Source organism: Telmatherina bonti (assembly GCF_933228915.1).
Source record: "Telmatherina bonti genome assembly, chromosome: 11".
NCBI classification, from domain to species: domain Eukaryota; kingdom Metazoa; phylum Chordata; class Actinopteri; order Atheriniformes; family Telmatherinidae; genus Telmatherina; species Telmatherina bonti.
This window is the reverse complement of record NC_136629.1, coordinates 20,342,109-20,358,059: the sequence shown is the minus strand read 5'-3', so window position 1 is coordinate 20,358,059 and position 15,951 is coordinate 20,342,109. Positions and strand designations below refer to the sequence as shown.

Below are 15,951 nucleotides of genomic sequence, written 5' to 3'. Positions count from 1 at the left end.
AGGCTTACTATATTTCTGCAAATACATGCTGTGACTCAAAAGGAGGCTATACTTCATTATGTTTTATATAACCTCTTGTTGTATTTTGTCATATTAATTGAACTTTTGTCAGCCTATCACATAAAATACAAGCTCATGTTTCCATTCATAGTTTGGTTAAAATATTTCCAAAAACTCTCACGATTTTCTGTTTTTTTCTTTGTATAATCATAATTACTAGCAATATTACATCTTGAGCCATGCCAAAGAAGTCTGCTAGCTCATAAAGCAAAACTATATCTATAAACTACATTTCATACAGAAAGTGACCCAATGTGTTGTACATGATCAAAAAAACCCAAATCATCAGATACGTTGACTTACATATTTGTAACATTTGCAGTATGCAAAAGAAAAAAAAAAGTCCAGCCTTTATTAAACACAAACAAATGAAAATAAAAATGACAAGACCTGATTGAAAAGAACTAACATTTGGAGCCCATCTGCTACAGGTTTGGGTGTGTCGTGTGTAGTAATGAGAGGCTATGCAAGTTACTGTTGCTTTTTTATCATTTTCAACAAATCTGCCCATTCTCTTCTGACCTGTGTCATCAATAAGAAGTTTTTATCCAGAAAACTGGTTCTCATCGCATATTTTCTATTTTTTCCACATCATTCTCTGTAAACTACAAAGGTGTTGGTGAAAATCAGATCAGCAGTTGCTGCAATACTCAGTCCAGCCCATCTGATACTAACAAACATGTTGTATTCGAGGCAACTTAATTCCTTTTTCTTATTTTATTTTATTTTTTTTTATGCTTGAAGTTTGAAGTTAAGCGTGTCTGAATGCACTGAGTTTCTGCCATGTGATTGGCTGATTAGCTATGTGTGAACAAGCCACTGAACAGGTTGATCTAATAAAGTGGCTGGTAAGTGTATTTTATCCCCAGAGTCAATCAATGTTATGTACACCAGCAGCCAAATCTTACAATTTCTTCTGTATAACTAAAATAAGAACCACAGTATTGTTGTTAAGAATATTTTAGCAGACTTGCATTGCATTCAGCCTAAACTAACTTTTGATTTAAGTACAGCCTGTCAAAAAGCTCTGTTATGTTTAGACTGAATGTTCCCCTTGAGATGACAGTGCCAAATTCAGAATGGGTTTTGGTGGAAATGAATTCACTTAGACTTCCACAGAAAGCCTGGGAAATAATGAGATGTAGATTACTGGAGCAAGACTCTGAACAGGTGAAGTGAGTGTTTCACGGTTCTTCTAAGTTTCTCCTCTTTTTTTATTCAGAGAAAATACTGTTTTTCTGCATTTACAATTCACTCTTCACTGTGCTTGACTTGATAATGGCTGTTAGCACGTCTTAAAATTTTAGCCAAACAAAAATTCATCACCCAGGATTGATATTTATATTTACGCAAGCACAGAGTTGGCACACACTGCCAATTTTCTCTCTTTTTTCTGTCAAATTAATTGTCTTTGTTGTGCATTCATGCAGAACACCACAGTATGTTACACTGTGCCAGCGACTGCTGGAGCATCATGGGTTATTGAATGTCTGTCCTACACCAGCCTGTCCCTCTTCCTCCATTAGCTCTCCTGCTGTTACATTCACATACACTCCTGCAAGGTGTCTGCATATGCTGACTGTGCATTTGTGTAACCTGCAGCACTGTCGCATTCAGGCAGCCCAGACGGAGCTCAAAACACATTAATCACAGTCAATGCTGTCAGCTCAGTTACAAAGACACACAATCTCGTCTGTCTTATTATGCACCGGCTTTTATAACTCAAATATCGATGGTGCTGCATTAGCACAGAGCTGTCTGTAATTTGTTTGACAACACGAAAGCCTCACAACCAGCCGATGCCTTTGTTATTACAAAGCGGAGGAGAGATTACGGCATCATTCACCATCAATTAGTGAGCTGTTGGGATTCTCGTATTGTTGAAGCAAATCCAAACACCTTGCATTCATTAACTTGTGCAAGCTAATCAAAGCTCATAGCTTCATCATTGGGATTTGTGAATCAGTTGTGTGATAGATCTCCATCATAAGCTTATTGATCTGCAAGTTTTCAAACTTTATAATATATCTTTGTACAAGTTCTTAATTAAAGTAATACATTATTATCTTGACCTATATGGAGCTAATGACCTCTTAGTGCCTCAATAGCACATTCTACCCCCCCCCCCCCAGTAGTGTCTCATTTTTTGTTTGTGTTATGAATGAATGGCCTCTTCGATTTTGGCCAGGGCCATTGGCAGCATTCAGAGATGTCTAACGCCTGCTGAGATCACTGGTGTGATGGGAGGCTGAGCTCATGAATTTCCAACGTGGGCTCTGTGAGCGCCTTTGTGAAGTTCCTTCAACACCAAACATAGTGCCGCATGCATCAGGGAGAAACCGAGTGGCTCCCTTTATGGGCTTTTTAGTGCCGATTTTGTTTGCATGGCCTGCCAGTGACAGCAGCCCTCCCGTGGACTTACAGGAAGCGGGAATATCACCCAGTGCTCTGGTTCCACTGAGCGCAGGAGGAGGCTCTGCTGCTTTTTGTTTTGTCCCATTCTATTAAAAAGATTACATTCTTCTGATATGCCCGGAAAGGCTTACTAGCCTTGCCTCCGGTTGGCATGGTGACAGGATGGTGCATGACTCTTCACTGTAAACAACAGAGCAAAGATAAGCCTATCTTTACTCTGTTATACACAAAGAAGAGTCATACACCAGTCCAGTATTATAGGTACACAGTCTTATGTGGCTCCTGTCCTAATCTGCCTTTATATTCATCTTTTTTTTATTATTCCTAACCCAATTTCTAAATCAGGCTCTTGTTCAAGCCCCAGCCTACTTTGTCATCTTGCATCTATATGCTATGTGCCATTTAAAACCCAACTTAATGCCCACATGCATTATTCACTAGCTTTTTCCTTGCTTGTGCCTAATGGAGCCAGCATGAATGGAAGTTGACAAGAGAAACTCTGTCAGGTAGGATAGGATCTCATATAGCAATTAGATGATGGGATGTAAGTGAGCTGTCTGGTTCACCTGCATCAGAACTCCCCAGCAGACATGTGATATCTCCTCCTGCTGCTTCCCTCTTTCCTCTCACTGGACAGGTTTGGCTACTTTGGGTAAAAACAACTTTTGGAAAGGGTCTGCTATTGTGACGTGCGCATGCACCCATTATAAACACCCTTGCTGTCTCTGTCTCAGTTCTTTCGGTGTATCAACAGTAATCTTTGTGTGTGAGTACTTGGGAGTGCTTGCCACATCCACTATCTATCTCCTAGACATTTTTTTTTCTCTCCCGCTGTGCCTGGCCCCAAGCCTGTCACATCCTCAAGCTGATGCTGTCTAATAACCATCATTAAGACGACAACACAAGTATATTTCATACCTTGGTGGGATTGAGATCATCCAATTAGGTGACTTTGTCTCTGTCTGAGTTTTGGTCAATTGTGATAAAGCTGAGTGGGATTAACTTTAAGTAGTTCCCAACCATAATTCTTATGCTTTGGATGAAGCGCTGGCTTCTTCTGACCTTTGATTATTCCATGTGAAGATACCGTTCACTCAAAATTACTTTAAATATTCTCATTGGTTTTTAAATCAAGAGTATGATTAAATATTTGATTAACCAAAGATGAAGCTACAGTAACATGTGGCTTTATGATGGAAGAAGCAGATAGTTTATTACCTCCACCAAGGAGGTTATGTTTTACCCGGTGTTTATCTGTTTATCTGTTTGTCTGTTTGCGTTAAAGATAACGCAAAAAGTTATGGGCAGATTTTCATAAAATTTTCAGGAGTGGTTAGAAATGTGAAAAGGAAGAACTGATTTAATATTGGTGGTGATCCGGATCACCGTTTGGATCTCGGACTTATTTAAAGGATTGTTTAAGATTGTGCTTGGCGGAGGTTTGTGCTTTTCTAGTTCTGTCACTGACAAGCTGACTTCTTTTCAGATAAATTTGAGTTGTTTTTTTTTTTTCCCCAAGCATGAAGAGATAAACAATTCCAATATTTTCCTAGAAAATAGCTCTGTCAGTAGAAATGTCTCCTAATCATTTCACGACCTCTTCGGCTTGTCTTATAACCTCTTTGGGTTCGCTGACCCCAAGGAAAGAACCACTGCAGCAGAGCGTGAGAAAGCATTGATTCACACTGTAAAGATGTTTAAGTTGGCAGATTTATGAAGCAAGCTTTGTTCATCTGTATGTCAGTAAAAGGAGGGTTGGATTTGCAGTGCATGTACGGTACATTTACAGTTAAGGCCAAAATTGTTCATACACAATGACATTTTTGGACTCATATTGGAATTTGACATTCTGAGTATGGAGAAAACTATCTGAAATTTTGTAGAAAAACTTGGCAACATTTGATCTGTTAAAAGGACCGTGATCTAAAACAAACATCCGAAGTGATCATGACATGGTTAACAGAGAGAAATGTTGATATAGTGGACTTTGGAGCTGAATTGCATCCAGGATCAGCAGAAGGAACAAAAAGCAGACTGCCGGTAAGGAAGCCTTCCAAGCTTAAACACTTGAAGATGAGGTGGTTCGAAATACCAGCAAAGACCTGTATAAAGTCTGTTAGCAATTACAAAACCTGTTTGATTTCTGTTACAGACAAAAAAGGGAAAAGGGAAAGAATATTTTTGGACACTGTATTCTTTATAAAAATTTAGCCTGGAGAAACCTTTTGGTTGAATAAATGTTCACCCTTTTTTTTTTTAGTACATGTGAATAATTTTTTTTATCTTAACTATACATATGAGGTGCTATTTGATAAAAGTGCATCCATTTGTGCTGAAGGAGCTCCTCCTGTGGGGGGGCATATTCTCATGTTTCATACATGAGCTCATTAACGGTGCTCAGATTGCCCTCCTCTCCACCCTGAATGACGCTCAGCAGCCTCCGTCTGCCTCCTCAGGCACAGCTCTCTGCAGGCAGAAGGGTGCAGGAAGCAGCATAAGCTATCCATCCAACTTATGGCCCAAAGAAAATCTGGCAAGATGTAAGGACCTATGCCATGATAAAATCCCCTTTTATCCTCAGGGCCTCTACTATTTTATCTCCTGTTAGAGCAGAGGGAGAGATCCTTTCTCAACTGTGTGTTGTGTTAAGAGAGACCCAGCTGGTCCTCTGCTGAACTGAGCTGTACTGTACTGTTGCATCTTTTCTGCACAAGACCATCCCGAGAGGGATGATAACTGCTGTATTTAAGAGAGTTTATGTATAACATAGCTAATTACAAGTGAGTGGTATCAGATTTGCGATTTGTTGCTAAGATACCGCATCACTACCATTACTAGCAAATGAAGATAAAAGTAATCTGTTCTGCTTGTGCTTTTCTCTCCACACAGAAAGCCGACTGAAGGAGAACACTACCAAATACATGGAGTTGTTGGAGGATAGATTGCACAGGTATGGTTGTTCTGTGTCATCTTGTTCTTCTCTTCCCACAGGGCTAATAAACAAGAAGACATAAACAGAACAAAAGCCCCCAAGGAATTTCCTCTCACCTCGGTTGTCCTCTAACCAGATCGCAGTCTCCTCAATACATCACCTCACACACAACATCTTGCACTCACACCTTTTCTTTTCTTAAGCTGTTGTTTCCCTTTCTCACATTTCACTCTGTCTCTCACCTGCATAATTTGTCTTCCTCTTCTCACCCTCTTGCATATATTCTGGATTTGTGCGTTTTTTTTTTAGCATCTACGCTAGCTTGTTTCCTTCCTTTTCTTCCTCCTCTTAGTGAGTCACATAAAACAAAAAACAAATCTTTTTGTGTATCTAATTGTTTCTGTCTGACTGTAATAGCTTGTAAATCTCTGAGGACAGTTGTGTTGAGTTACAAGCCAAGTCTACCTGACAGATCAGATGAGGATGTGAAACCCGGTCTACCTTTGAAACCGTACACCTGTTTGTGCTTCTTTTTGTCCTCCATTAAAGCTGCTTTGCATGTCTCTTCAAGAGTTTTGGCAGAGTGAAATAGAGCTTGTAATATGTCTGTGTACAGCATGTCTACTGGACATATTTATAAAAGCCTCTTGTATTAGAGTCTTTGTTGCTCTTAATTTTTTTTATTGTGTGTGTATGTGTGGAGATGGCTTTTTGGGTTGCATCCTTTGAGAGGCTGGGTCACCTCTTTGGATAGCAGCCAGAAATTGGTGACATACAGCGACACACAGAGTGGAGGTCTGCATGGTCAAGGAGCAACATGGCTGTGGTCTTTGTGCCCAGCAGGGAAGCATGACTCTGGACCTTTCCTGTCAGGAGGGCAAATGGCTGCTTTGTGTTGTATGTTTACTTTTTTTTTTTTTTTTTTTAAGAGAGCACCTGTCCAAATATTGTAAAAAAAAAAAAAAAAAAAAGAAAAAAAACCATTTTGACAGTACTCTTGACTTCCTGTAAGAGGCAGGCAGGATTTTTTTTTTTTTTTTAATGAAAATGGGTGGAAGCACAGTCTGTGTACAGTATAGCCCACAGTAAAGTAGATCAATAAGGGTAAGAGTCAGACAGTACTGCAATTGAGAAACCTTTTAAAAGTTTCTTTAACTTCAACGCAGAACAATCAAAATAAAATCAACCATTCTAACTCGTAGTACTGATGCTTCATCAGGAACCTGCTACAAACTGATGTATGATGAGATATTTCTGGTTAAGTTCCCAGACAGTGTATGTCTGGAGCTGAAGTTGACCAAAAAACACCCCCTTTGCCTGAAGAGGAATCTTCAGATCTGATGAAACAAAGACTGTACTATCTGACCAGATTCCCACCAGCATGTCTTCTAGAAGCCAGGCAAAGGGCACCCCCTCATTAATACCATCCCTGCAGCCAATCGTAGTGATAACAGTGTGTTTCAGAGAAAATGTTCTCTGACACAGACTGGAGACTTGTCAATATGGAAGATAAAGTTAGTAACAGAAAGGTGCATAAACAAACTGTAACAATCACTAAAATCTGGCTGAGTTATTGCCTCAAAGGAGGAATGATTTGGGTCGGTTTGCTTTAGGAAGAGCTTTTATATTTTGTTTGTTTCTGTAATAGATACGTTTTTGGAGGCGCAGCCATGTTGTCGCATAAATATTTATAGAAGAATCACATCAAAGTCCACCTCTTTGAGTAACTGCAGGCTAATTTTCCTTGTCATCATGTTTTGTAATAATTCATTGTCTCTCACTCCCTGGATCAGCCTACATATCCAAAGGCATCCCCGTCCAATCACAAATGGAGATTTAATTTCAGGTGAGCACCAGGAGCTTCCTGCAGCTCTCGCCAGGCACAGTGACACACATTGTATCTGGCTTGACTGAATGTGCTGTTTTCCCACATAAACCACTAACACACATACGCTTCCACACACTCACACAGAGAGACGGGGTGTCCTTCATCCACTGTTAATGTTATCAGTCAGCTCTAATGTACATTATCAATGATGGAGTGCCATGGCAATGGGAGGTAAGGAGAGCAGGAAGGGAGAAGGGAGGAGAGAGGCAGAATAGTGGTGAGATGTCTGGTAACCGTGGAGACGGATGGTGTTGGGGGAAAAAAAACCCCAATTATCTCTTCCTTGCTAAAGACTAGAACAGGATGTTAGAGCAGTGCAGATGCAGTAAGTGTGTCACCAGAAATAATCATTCAAATTAGCAGCACCAGAGTTGTTTAATACATTATGTAGATGTTTCATTAGGAAACGCTTCTTGTATTTGTCCTACTTTTATACTCCCATCCTTCTGTCGAGATTTGGCTGTACTTTGTCATATGCGTTAAACTAACAAAAAAAAAAATCAACTGGTGTGTAGGCAATTAAAATGTTCACATATGTCTTGTTAGATGAAGTTGGGGATTTGCAGTGAGCTCATAAGTCAGAAAACTTGAGTGAAAATCTGCTTTACTGTCACATGAAATACACACAAAAAAACCTGAATGTACAAAAGAAAAATGTGTTTGAAATGTGGTTGCTCAGCTTTTACTATAAAAACATCCCCAGGCAGCCCACCTTAGAAACCCACATTCACCCACCATCTATCACACATCCTCCAGCAGTCCTCACATTATATTTCCACATATTATTTGCACCTTAACACACCTGGTGCTATTTGAGTTGGTAATGCGGAGGTGAAACATTGCCTTTTCTAATGTGTGAAAATCTAATTTTGTTCAAGGGTTTTGACTACATTCATCATGAAAGAAAACACATTTGTTCATTGAGATTAGTAATTTATTAAATTGATGGTGTGTAATCTAAAACAATATTTACATTGTGAGAAAGGCAGTGAAAACAGGAGCTGCTTTTGCCCACACGATGTTGGGTGGAGCTCTAAATATTAGTCACACAGTATGTAGACCTGCAACGTGCCTTTTCAGTCTGAAGCGGTCCATCCAAACCTGCCTGCGTTTGCAGGACCTAATCATTTGCCCCTTCACTCAGCAGTTACAGTATATTTATAGTCCTTCCTCAACAGCTGTCTGTGCACGTACATAATGCCTAGAGGAGAAAGAGCAGTCATGTCAGTCAGCAGTCAGACAGGAGAGCTGGGCGACTGCAGGAGAAACATGCCTGTCTGCTTCTCCTTTTTATTACTGAGCCATCAGCGGCGCAGCAGCATGCCCACACCCTGGCATTGTCAGATGGCAGGGTGAGCAACTACCACCAATTAACCTCCAGGCGAGAAGTTCATACCAACGGGCACCAGGACGCCACCATCGCGGGGAAGCGTAGATGCTGACATGTTGTGTGACTTTTCGGTACACAGGGCCTCGGTGTCACTGCTGGTTATTGTGATGAATTGTGGCTGCTGCTGCCGAAGAGAAGCTTTTGTGATAGACGACGCCAGCTTTGACATTTTTAGAGGAATTTATAATTTTACAACACAGACTCCCAACAGGGGATGATTTATGAGCATGTGTGTAAGTTAACACATGCCCACTCATGTCTGTGTCTGTGTGTGCGTGTCCCTCTCCTCTTCAAAAGAGACAAATAACAATAGCATGGCACATTGGGTGCATCCCAACTATGGCCCTATGCAGACACAGTGGTGTTGAGTAGCAAGTTGGAGATGGGCAGACGGGCGGGGCCGAGCAATTTTTCTATTGTCTTGCTGCCAAATGAAGGTTAGAAAATGGCTGAGAGGCGTTTGTTGGCAGGGTACAGAGGTTGGCAGCATTTTCAGGCAGGAGATGGGCTGGAAAACAAGTGGCATTCAATTTTCAGAGGGAGACTCTCATCGTAGTGGCTAAGAGGGAGCAGAGGGAGAGATTAAACAGTATTGTCTGGGTGCATTCTGCTTTTCAGTTTGTTTACGTACAATGGAGAAGGAGCAATTTCCCAAATCTGGCTGCACGGCATGAGAGCACACTCTAGGTGAAATGCTGAATGTATTTTAGAGGCTGACATGCAAGTATATTTGTGTTCAAGAGTATGAAATTGTTGGGTTTTTATAATTTTTTTGGCTTGGGTCATTATCATTTTTTATCATTTCAAATCGTTGAATGTGAGAATTCATGTTTGTTGCAGAGAATCTTCATTTGGACTGGAAATTGGCACAGACTGATGAGCTTTTCTGCTTTTTAGAATGTTTAATACATTTCAGATATATAAACACACATCCTATCTTTTTTTTTTTTGCTTCTCTGGATGGAATCCTGAATAAAAATACAAGTTATTCCTGATATGTGAAGCACAGACTTTGTTTTTGTTTAGTTTTTAAAAAAAAAAAAAACTTATTTTGTTTTTGTTTATTGTGTGTAATATGTTACAGGTTAAATATATTTCTCTCAAGATAAATGAATGCGGGTTCTAAAATGTCACCTGGGACCACAGTTATTGGGGATTAATTTTTTATCTAAAGGTCACTGAGAGAGGAGGGTAAATAAATAAGGATATTGTAAAGGTCACAAGGTCTCAAGTCTGAGTCAGAGGATGAGTTTTTGATTTAAAAGAAATAGAAAATCTTTTTTGAAAATCCAGAACGTCCTTCTTGCAAGGCAAGTTTATTTGCACAGCACATTTTATCTATAAGACAGTTAAAAATAATTTGTGAAAATCATTAAGGACCATAAGAAGCATTATAAAGTACATTAAAAACAAAGTTAAAAAATGCATAAAGACTGAAAAAGCTGGACAAAATAAGGAATTATGCATGAAAATAAAAGTTACGAAATGAAGATTTAACAGTTTTGATTAAATGCAGAAACGGAAACGGCTTAGACTTTAGGAGATCTGACGTTTTCTGGGGAGTTTGTTCAAATGATGAAGAGCATAAAACCTGAACGCTGCCTCTTCATGTTTAGTTCTGACTCTGGGAACAGAAAGTAGATGCGACCTCAACGTCCTAAGGGATGTGGTTGGTTCATAACAAACCAGTGGATCCTGATTATTTTGTCCCGAAAGCATTCAGTGCTTTATAAACTAAAAGCAGGATTTTGAAGTAAATTCTTTGACAGACAGGAAACCAGTGTAAAGACGTGAGAATTGGAGTTATATGATCTATTTTCTTGGTCTTAGTGAGGACTTGAGCAGCAGCATGTCTTACTGCAGCTGTCTGAGGGACTATTTAGGAAGACCTGTAAGGACAGTGTTATAGTAGTCTAGTCTATTAAAGATGAATGTGTAGACATGCTCTCCTCAATCCTGTTGAGACATCCGTCCTTTAACCATGATATGTTCTTAAAGTGACAAAGACTGACATCACAATTGTCTTAACCTTTTAAAGTTTACAATATGAAATAATGTCAGAAAACAATTTCCTTTAATTCTTTCATTTGATTGGGACAATAATAAGAATCCATATTTTGTTTTATCATATGCTTGAGACAAAAGTTAATGATATTCCAACAATATCAAACAGTTATGGTATTACACTCACTTACTTGGTATTATACCCAAGCCAAGTAGTACAGTTGTCTCAGACTTCCTAACATGTCTTATAAGATTCATTGTAGTAACTGGAAAGATGTTCTCGACCAAACAGTAGAGCATGAAAAGGCTGGTGTGACTGCTGAAATCCAGTTTGATGACTTCGCCCATCGTTCTGGCCTGGTTGTTGGTTTCTATCGTAATTGTTTAAACCTGATTCCTGAATTTTATTCTTTCTTCATAGGCTGCACAAACTATGATTTCAGCTTTATTTTAATTCCACAAAAAGAAATCATTGTACAACCAATTTTGAATTGTATCAGTGCTTTTAAATAAGTTAACATCTGTGTTGTAATTGTAAAACAAATCATAATATACCCAGGCTAATGTAGAGAAATGAACTGTTCAGGGCAATTACATTATTAATAAGTCACCAAACAAATTAAGATTTTTTTTTCTTTTTTTTTATACTTGGAGTTTGCATCAGGATGCTGCAAAAGCCATGTTGGAGGAATAACTTATAACAAAAATAGCTAAAAAAAAAAATCTTGCTCTCCTCCTGCTTACCAGCAGATAAAAAAAACATTAACACTCACTTTTCCATATTTTCTACTGCTCTTTGAAGAAAAAAAGGCTGCAGGAGGACACTCCGTGTCATTACACTTTGCCAGTAGAAATATATTCTGTCCTTTATTGTAACTCTTTTGTCAGAATTTTATTGTAGAGATGTTATTAAAGATGCTTTTCACTGACCCTGTATGGTCTCTGTGCTCAGTTAGCATGATGGTTTTAGTGAGATTTTAGCTTTTCATTATTTTCTAAGAAACTAAAACAAGTCATTATTTTCACACACAAAGCAAAATAACTTTTTATAGCCACAAAAATAAAATGGTTAAAATGGCTTCAGAGCCTTAATCACATTATCTAATTCATTTTTATTTCTTTGTTACACAATAAGTAAAAATCCACAGTAGTACATACAATCAACATAAATACATACAATTAACATGTTTACACACTGGTCATATGTTACAAGAAATGTCATTACATTATAGCAGGTCCAGTCAGTCTGATTAGAGTTTTGTTACCTCTTGTGTGTGGATGTGAAGTGTGACATAGCATTGTTCAAGTGTGTTGGTACTGCTCCACAGCTGCATTCAGCACAGCCTTCAATAAAATGAATGAATAAAAACCCTATATTTATCCCCTTTATGTGAAGTATTGTCCATTATTTTCAGGCGCTTGTGGATCATTATTTCCTGGATAATCAGCTCCTGCTTTGTCCCGTCTTGTAGATGCTTCTATATTGTATATCCCGTCTAGTCTCTTGTCCAGCTAAACTTCTTGGTATCTGTTTTCCGTTACCAACTCCACTTCGTCTCCAAGGATTTCAACAGTGCTCTGCTTACTCTAGTTCCTCCTGAATTCCACATATCACCTCTTTTTGTTTGTGTTTTAGATAATTCCTTATACTGTATGCTGGGGGATAAGTAATCTGTAGAAACCTTTAAATAAAATTCCAACACATATATACAAAGTTCTGCACTGACTTTACATTCACATTTAAACACACAGGTATGTAGTATATATAATCAGTTTATAATTAACCCAAATGTGTAAATGATCATTTAGGAATACTTTTAAGCTAACAAGATGATGGACTGATGTGTCATTGAAGATGTTGTCTGAAAATTCAGGTCTTAGCAGGAAGAATTTAGTCATTTAAATCAGTGAATTTAAATCAGTGAATTTAAATCTGTGTTTTGCTTTGTTTTCAGTTTTTTTGTTGGCAGAAGTCAAGAAAACATTTTATTTTGGTAAAACTGTTAGTACCCAAAAAATGACTAAGAAATATGAGGAGTTAGAGGGATGTATTGGACAATGAGACTTATTTTATTGGGCCAATAATCCGTCTCCTTCCCTTTACAGTTGTAGCTGTCCAGGCTTGGAGCGGATCTGGGAAGCTGACCTGGAAGCCTGTCACCTGTTCCTGCGAGGTCTCCAGTTGCGGACTTCCAGTTGCAGTGGAGCAGACATTGAAGACTTCCCCACTACGACAGCGTATCCCACCAACCACCCGTGCACCAAAGAAGAAGAGGACTGTGCCATGCTGACTGCTTTAGGAGGGCGTTGGTGTCCAGAGGCTAACTTACAGAACTCAGAGTTCACAAAGGTAACAGCAAATGTATTGTTAACAACATATGATACATTATTCATCAATCTGCATGCGTATTCATGCTGGTGTGCATAAGAAAAGCTGAGATATGGAGTATGCTGAATATAAAATATTCCCTCATGAGACTTCTAAGCTCCAAGATTTTTGTATTTTCTACACATAACCTATGTCTGCCTATGAAAGGTCAAATTAGAGAGCATATTTTCAGATTCTGTTGTAGTTCTTTTTTTTTTAAAGTGATCTTTGTAACATGGTGTGGAGCCTGATGTCTAACATTTGCCTGCTCTGTCAGCCTTACCACTCAGCTGAAGAGGACGTTGTTAGTTGACTCCGTTGACTACAGTTTGTTTAGCATCAAGATATTATTATGTTAGCTTGAAGGTATTTCTAAACAAGGAAAATGTAGGCGTAAAGGGGACAACCATGTGGAAACTCTTTGGCTTCCTCTAAGAATTTCAGCAGCAGCAGCAGACTGCAGCGTTTCAGTCTGTTTCTGCATGATTATTTGTGTTTAGTGGGAATGCTTGTATGTGTGTGATTCTTTGTGCTGGTGTTTCCCGCTGTGAGTTAAGGTTCATTGCCTCAGGGCCAAACCAAACTCATTTTTCTCCTCTTCTCACACTTTCCTCCACCCACATATAGTCTAATAGACTAGTCTCAGATCAGAACAATGCCAACAGTGAAAAAAATAGCACATTTGATGGGCATGTTTTTGGGTGACTATATGTTCTTCATTGGCCAAAGTGTTTGCCATGAAAGTTTTATTTTACACATTTCAGTATGGATTTACGGATTTGAGGCCAGAAGCAAAAGCTTGTCAAAAAATGTTACTAGCTATGTTGGCAGAATATCTACTTTTTAAAAAAAAAAATCTATTTAAGATAGTGACATTTTTATATTCTTTGCAGCCTTTTTAACATTTCAGACTGACCTGCTATGAGCATCTATTAATATACACTTTGAATGAATGTTTTCTGTCCCACCTTGCTTTAACTACCTTTTATAAACTGCATGCAACCATTTTCTGCTCTTCCTTTGTTTCTTTCTGCTTTTTCCTTCTCCTTCTAAAGCCCAGCCCCTCCTAACATTTCTGGTAAGAACTCAAAGGTGAGGCATCCAAATTTTTCTCTCTTTTGTTTTATTTATAGCTCTGTGTAGCAAAACTCACCATAGAGTTTATTTCATGCATTTTATAATGTCACTGTGCAGAAGTGAGTATCCCAATTTCTCAGTGCAGAAAAGATCTGCAGCAACACTTTAAGTGAACAACTCTTTTTTTTTTGTCTTGGATAAAGCAAAAATTTTAAAATTCATATTCTCAAGTCAGTGTTTTACTTTTCTGACTAGTCAAGACTTGTCGAGCAAAAGTGTTCTTATGATTGGATGCTAGTTTGGTAAATATAGACGTTTTTATTCCAAGGAAACAAAATACTTATTACCTTAAGGATCCTAGATAGTGTGATTTTCCAGGAAACCTGTAAGTAATATGTTGCTATGAGATGGATGCAATTACTCAGAAAATAGTTTTACACCGAGTGTTTATCTTTTTAGAAGTGGTGCTCAGCATCTGCTGGACTTTGTACCCACGTTGCAGTATGTTGCTCTTATAGCTGCTCCTTCCTGGCTATTTTGCTAACACACACTTATGAAAGTTGAAGGACTGTCAATATAATGTTTGTTTCTTTGTCAACATTTGAACAGAGGGAGCCTTAAGACAAATATTGGCCCAGTCAAGGAACATTCTTCTGTCATCAGCATTAGCTATTCATGTAACTGGCTGTTGCTCTGAAAACACACGTTGTTGTCTTGTGATTTTCAGTGTGGGAATGAACTGCCAGAGACTCAAGAAAGAAAGACTCACTTCCATTCATCAAACCCTGGAAGTGGAAAAGAAAATGTTGATACATGGCATAAGCATTTTTTTTTCTTTTTTCCCCCCCAATAGCATTAATAAATACACAAATGAATGAAATGGAAATCTTTCCTCATGTGGTTGATATTATGTCATCCGGCAATCTGACCATGGGAGTCTGAGACACAGAACAGGTTGTTTCATGAAGAATTTTTACTGGACTGTTAATGGATGTGTAAACCTCATAACCATCTGACCTTTTAACCCTTGTTGTTAACCCTGCTGCAGTTTTTGCCCTCTGACTTTATCAGACACGGAATAGCTGTAGCAACATGCTTGCTATGTTAAGATGGAGGCAGCTGTCCAGTTTGTATACATAGTTCAAAATTCCAACATTTATAAAGATCTGATTCTCTTTGAAATGTTGATGCTTGTCTGTGTTTACCTGAGTGACAAAACAATTATAGCTCTAAAATGCACCAACATTTCTTATTAAAATATTAATTAAAGCCACAGATTATATGTTACTCCTCTGCCATCATATGAACTTACCCTGCAGCCACAAACAATATGTTAGCCTCCAAGAGGAGCAGTAATTACCTCCTGCCTTTGCAAGTATTGCACCATTACATACTTTGAATACTAACAAAGGAAACCTGAGGCACAGATGAGCCAGTTATTCTGTTTCCTTAATGTCTGTGCTGGTCATGAATAATTACAACCTCTTTGCAACATGTTGATACTGCACACATACAGTGCCCAGACATTGTGATTGCGTTTTTAATAATGCATGAGCAGGTTTACGACCGTGTGACCTCAGCAAATGTTCCCTTTTGTTGCAGAAGCTGGAGGAGTTTTTGTTCTGCATGGAGGAAAATCAACCAGAGGTTGGTCGTGTTAACACTCTCACTGTATGTTATCAGTATAATTAAAGTATATGGATTCTGGGGCGGCTGCAGAAGAATCTGATAGCTGACTTTAACTTAAACATGACCCTTGTGAACCTTTTCACAGTTAGATCAATACTGATCTACATGAGAGGCCTTGGCTACCTTCC

General features: G+C 38.6%; 1 protein-coding gene across 1 annotated transcript in view; it reads left to right on the top strand.

The window, feature by feature from the left end:
• Window positions 1–15,951, top strand: part of disc1 (DISC1 scaffold protein) — a 45,924-nt gene that overhangs the window by 20,681 nt on the left and 9,292 nt on the right. Inside the window, exons 11-13 of the mRNA XM_079248436.1 lie at window positions 5,365–5,425; window positions 12,796–13,039; window positions 15,737–15,781. Of these exons, the coding sequence (XP_079104562.1) occupies window positions 5,365–5,425; window positions 12,796–13,039; window positions 15,737–15,781 (350 nt within the window). The remainder of the gene's footprint in view (window positions 1–5,364; window positions 5,426–12,795; window positions 13,040–15,736; window positions 15,782–15,951) is intronic.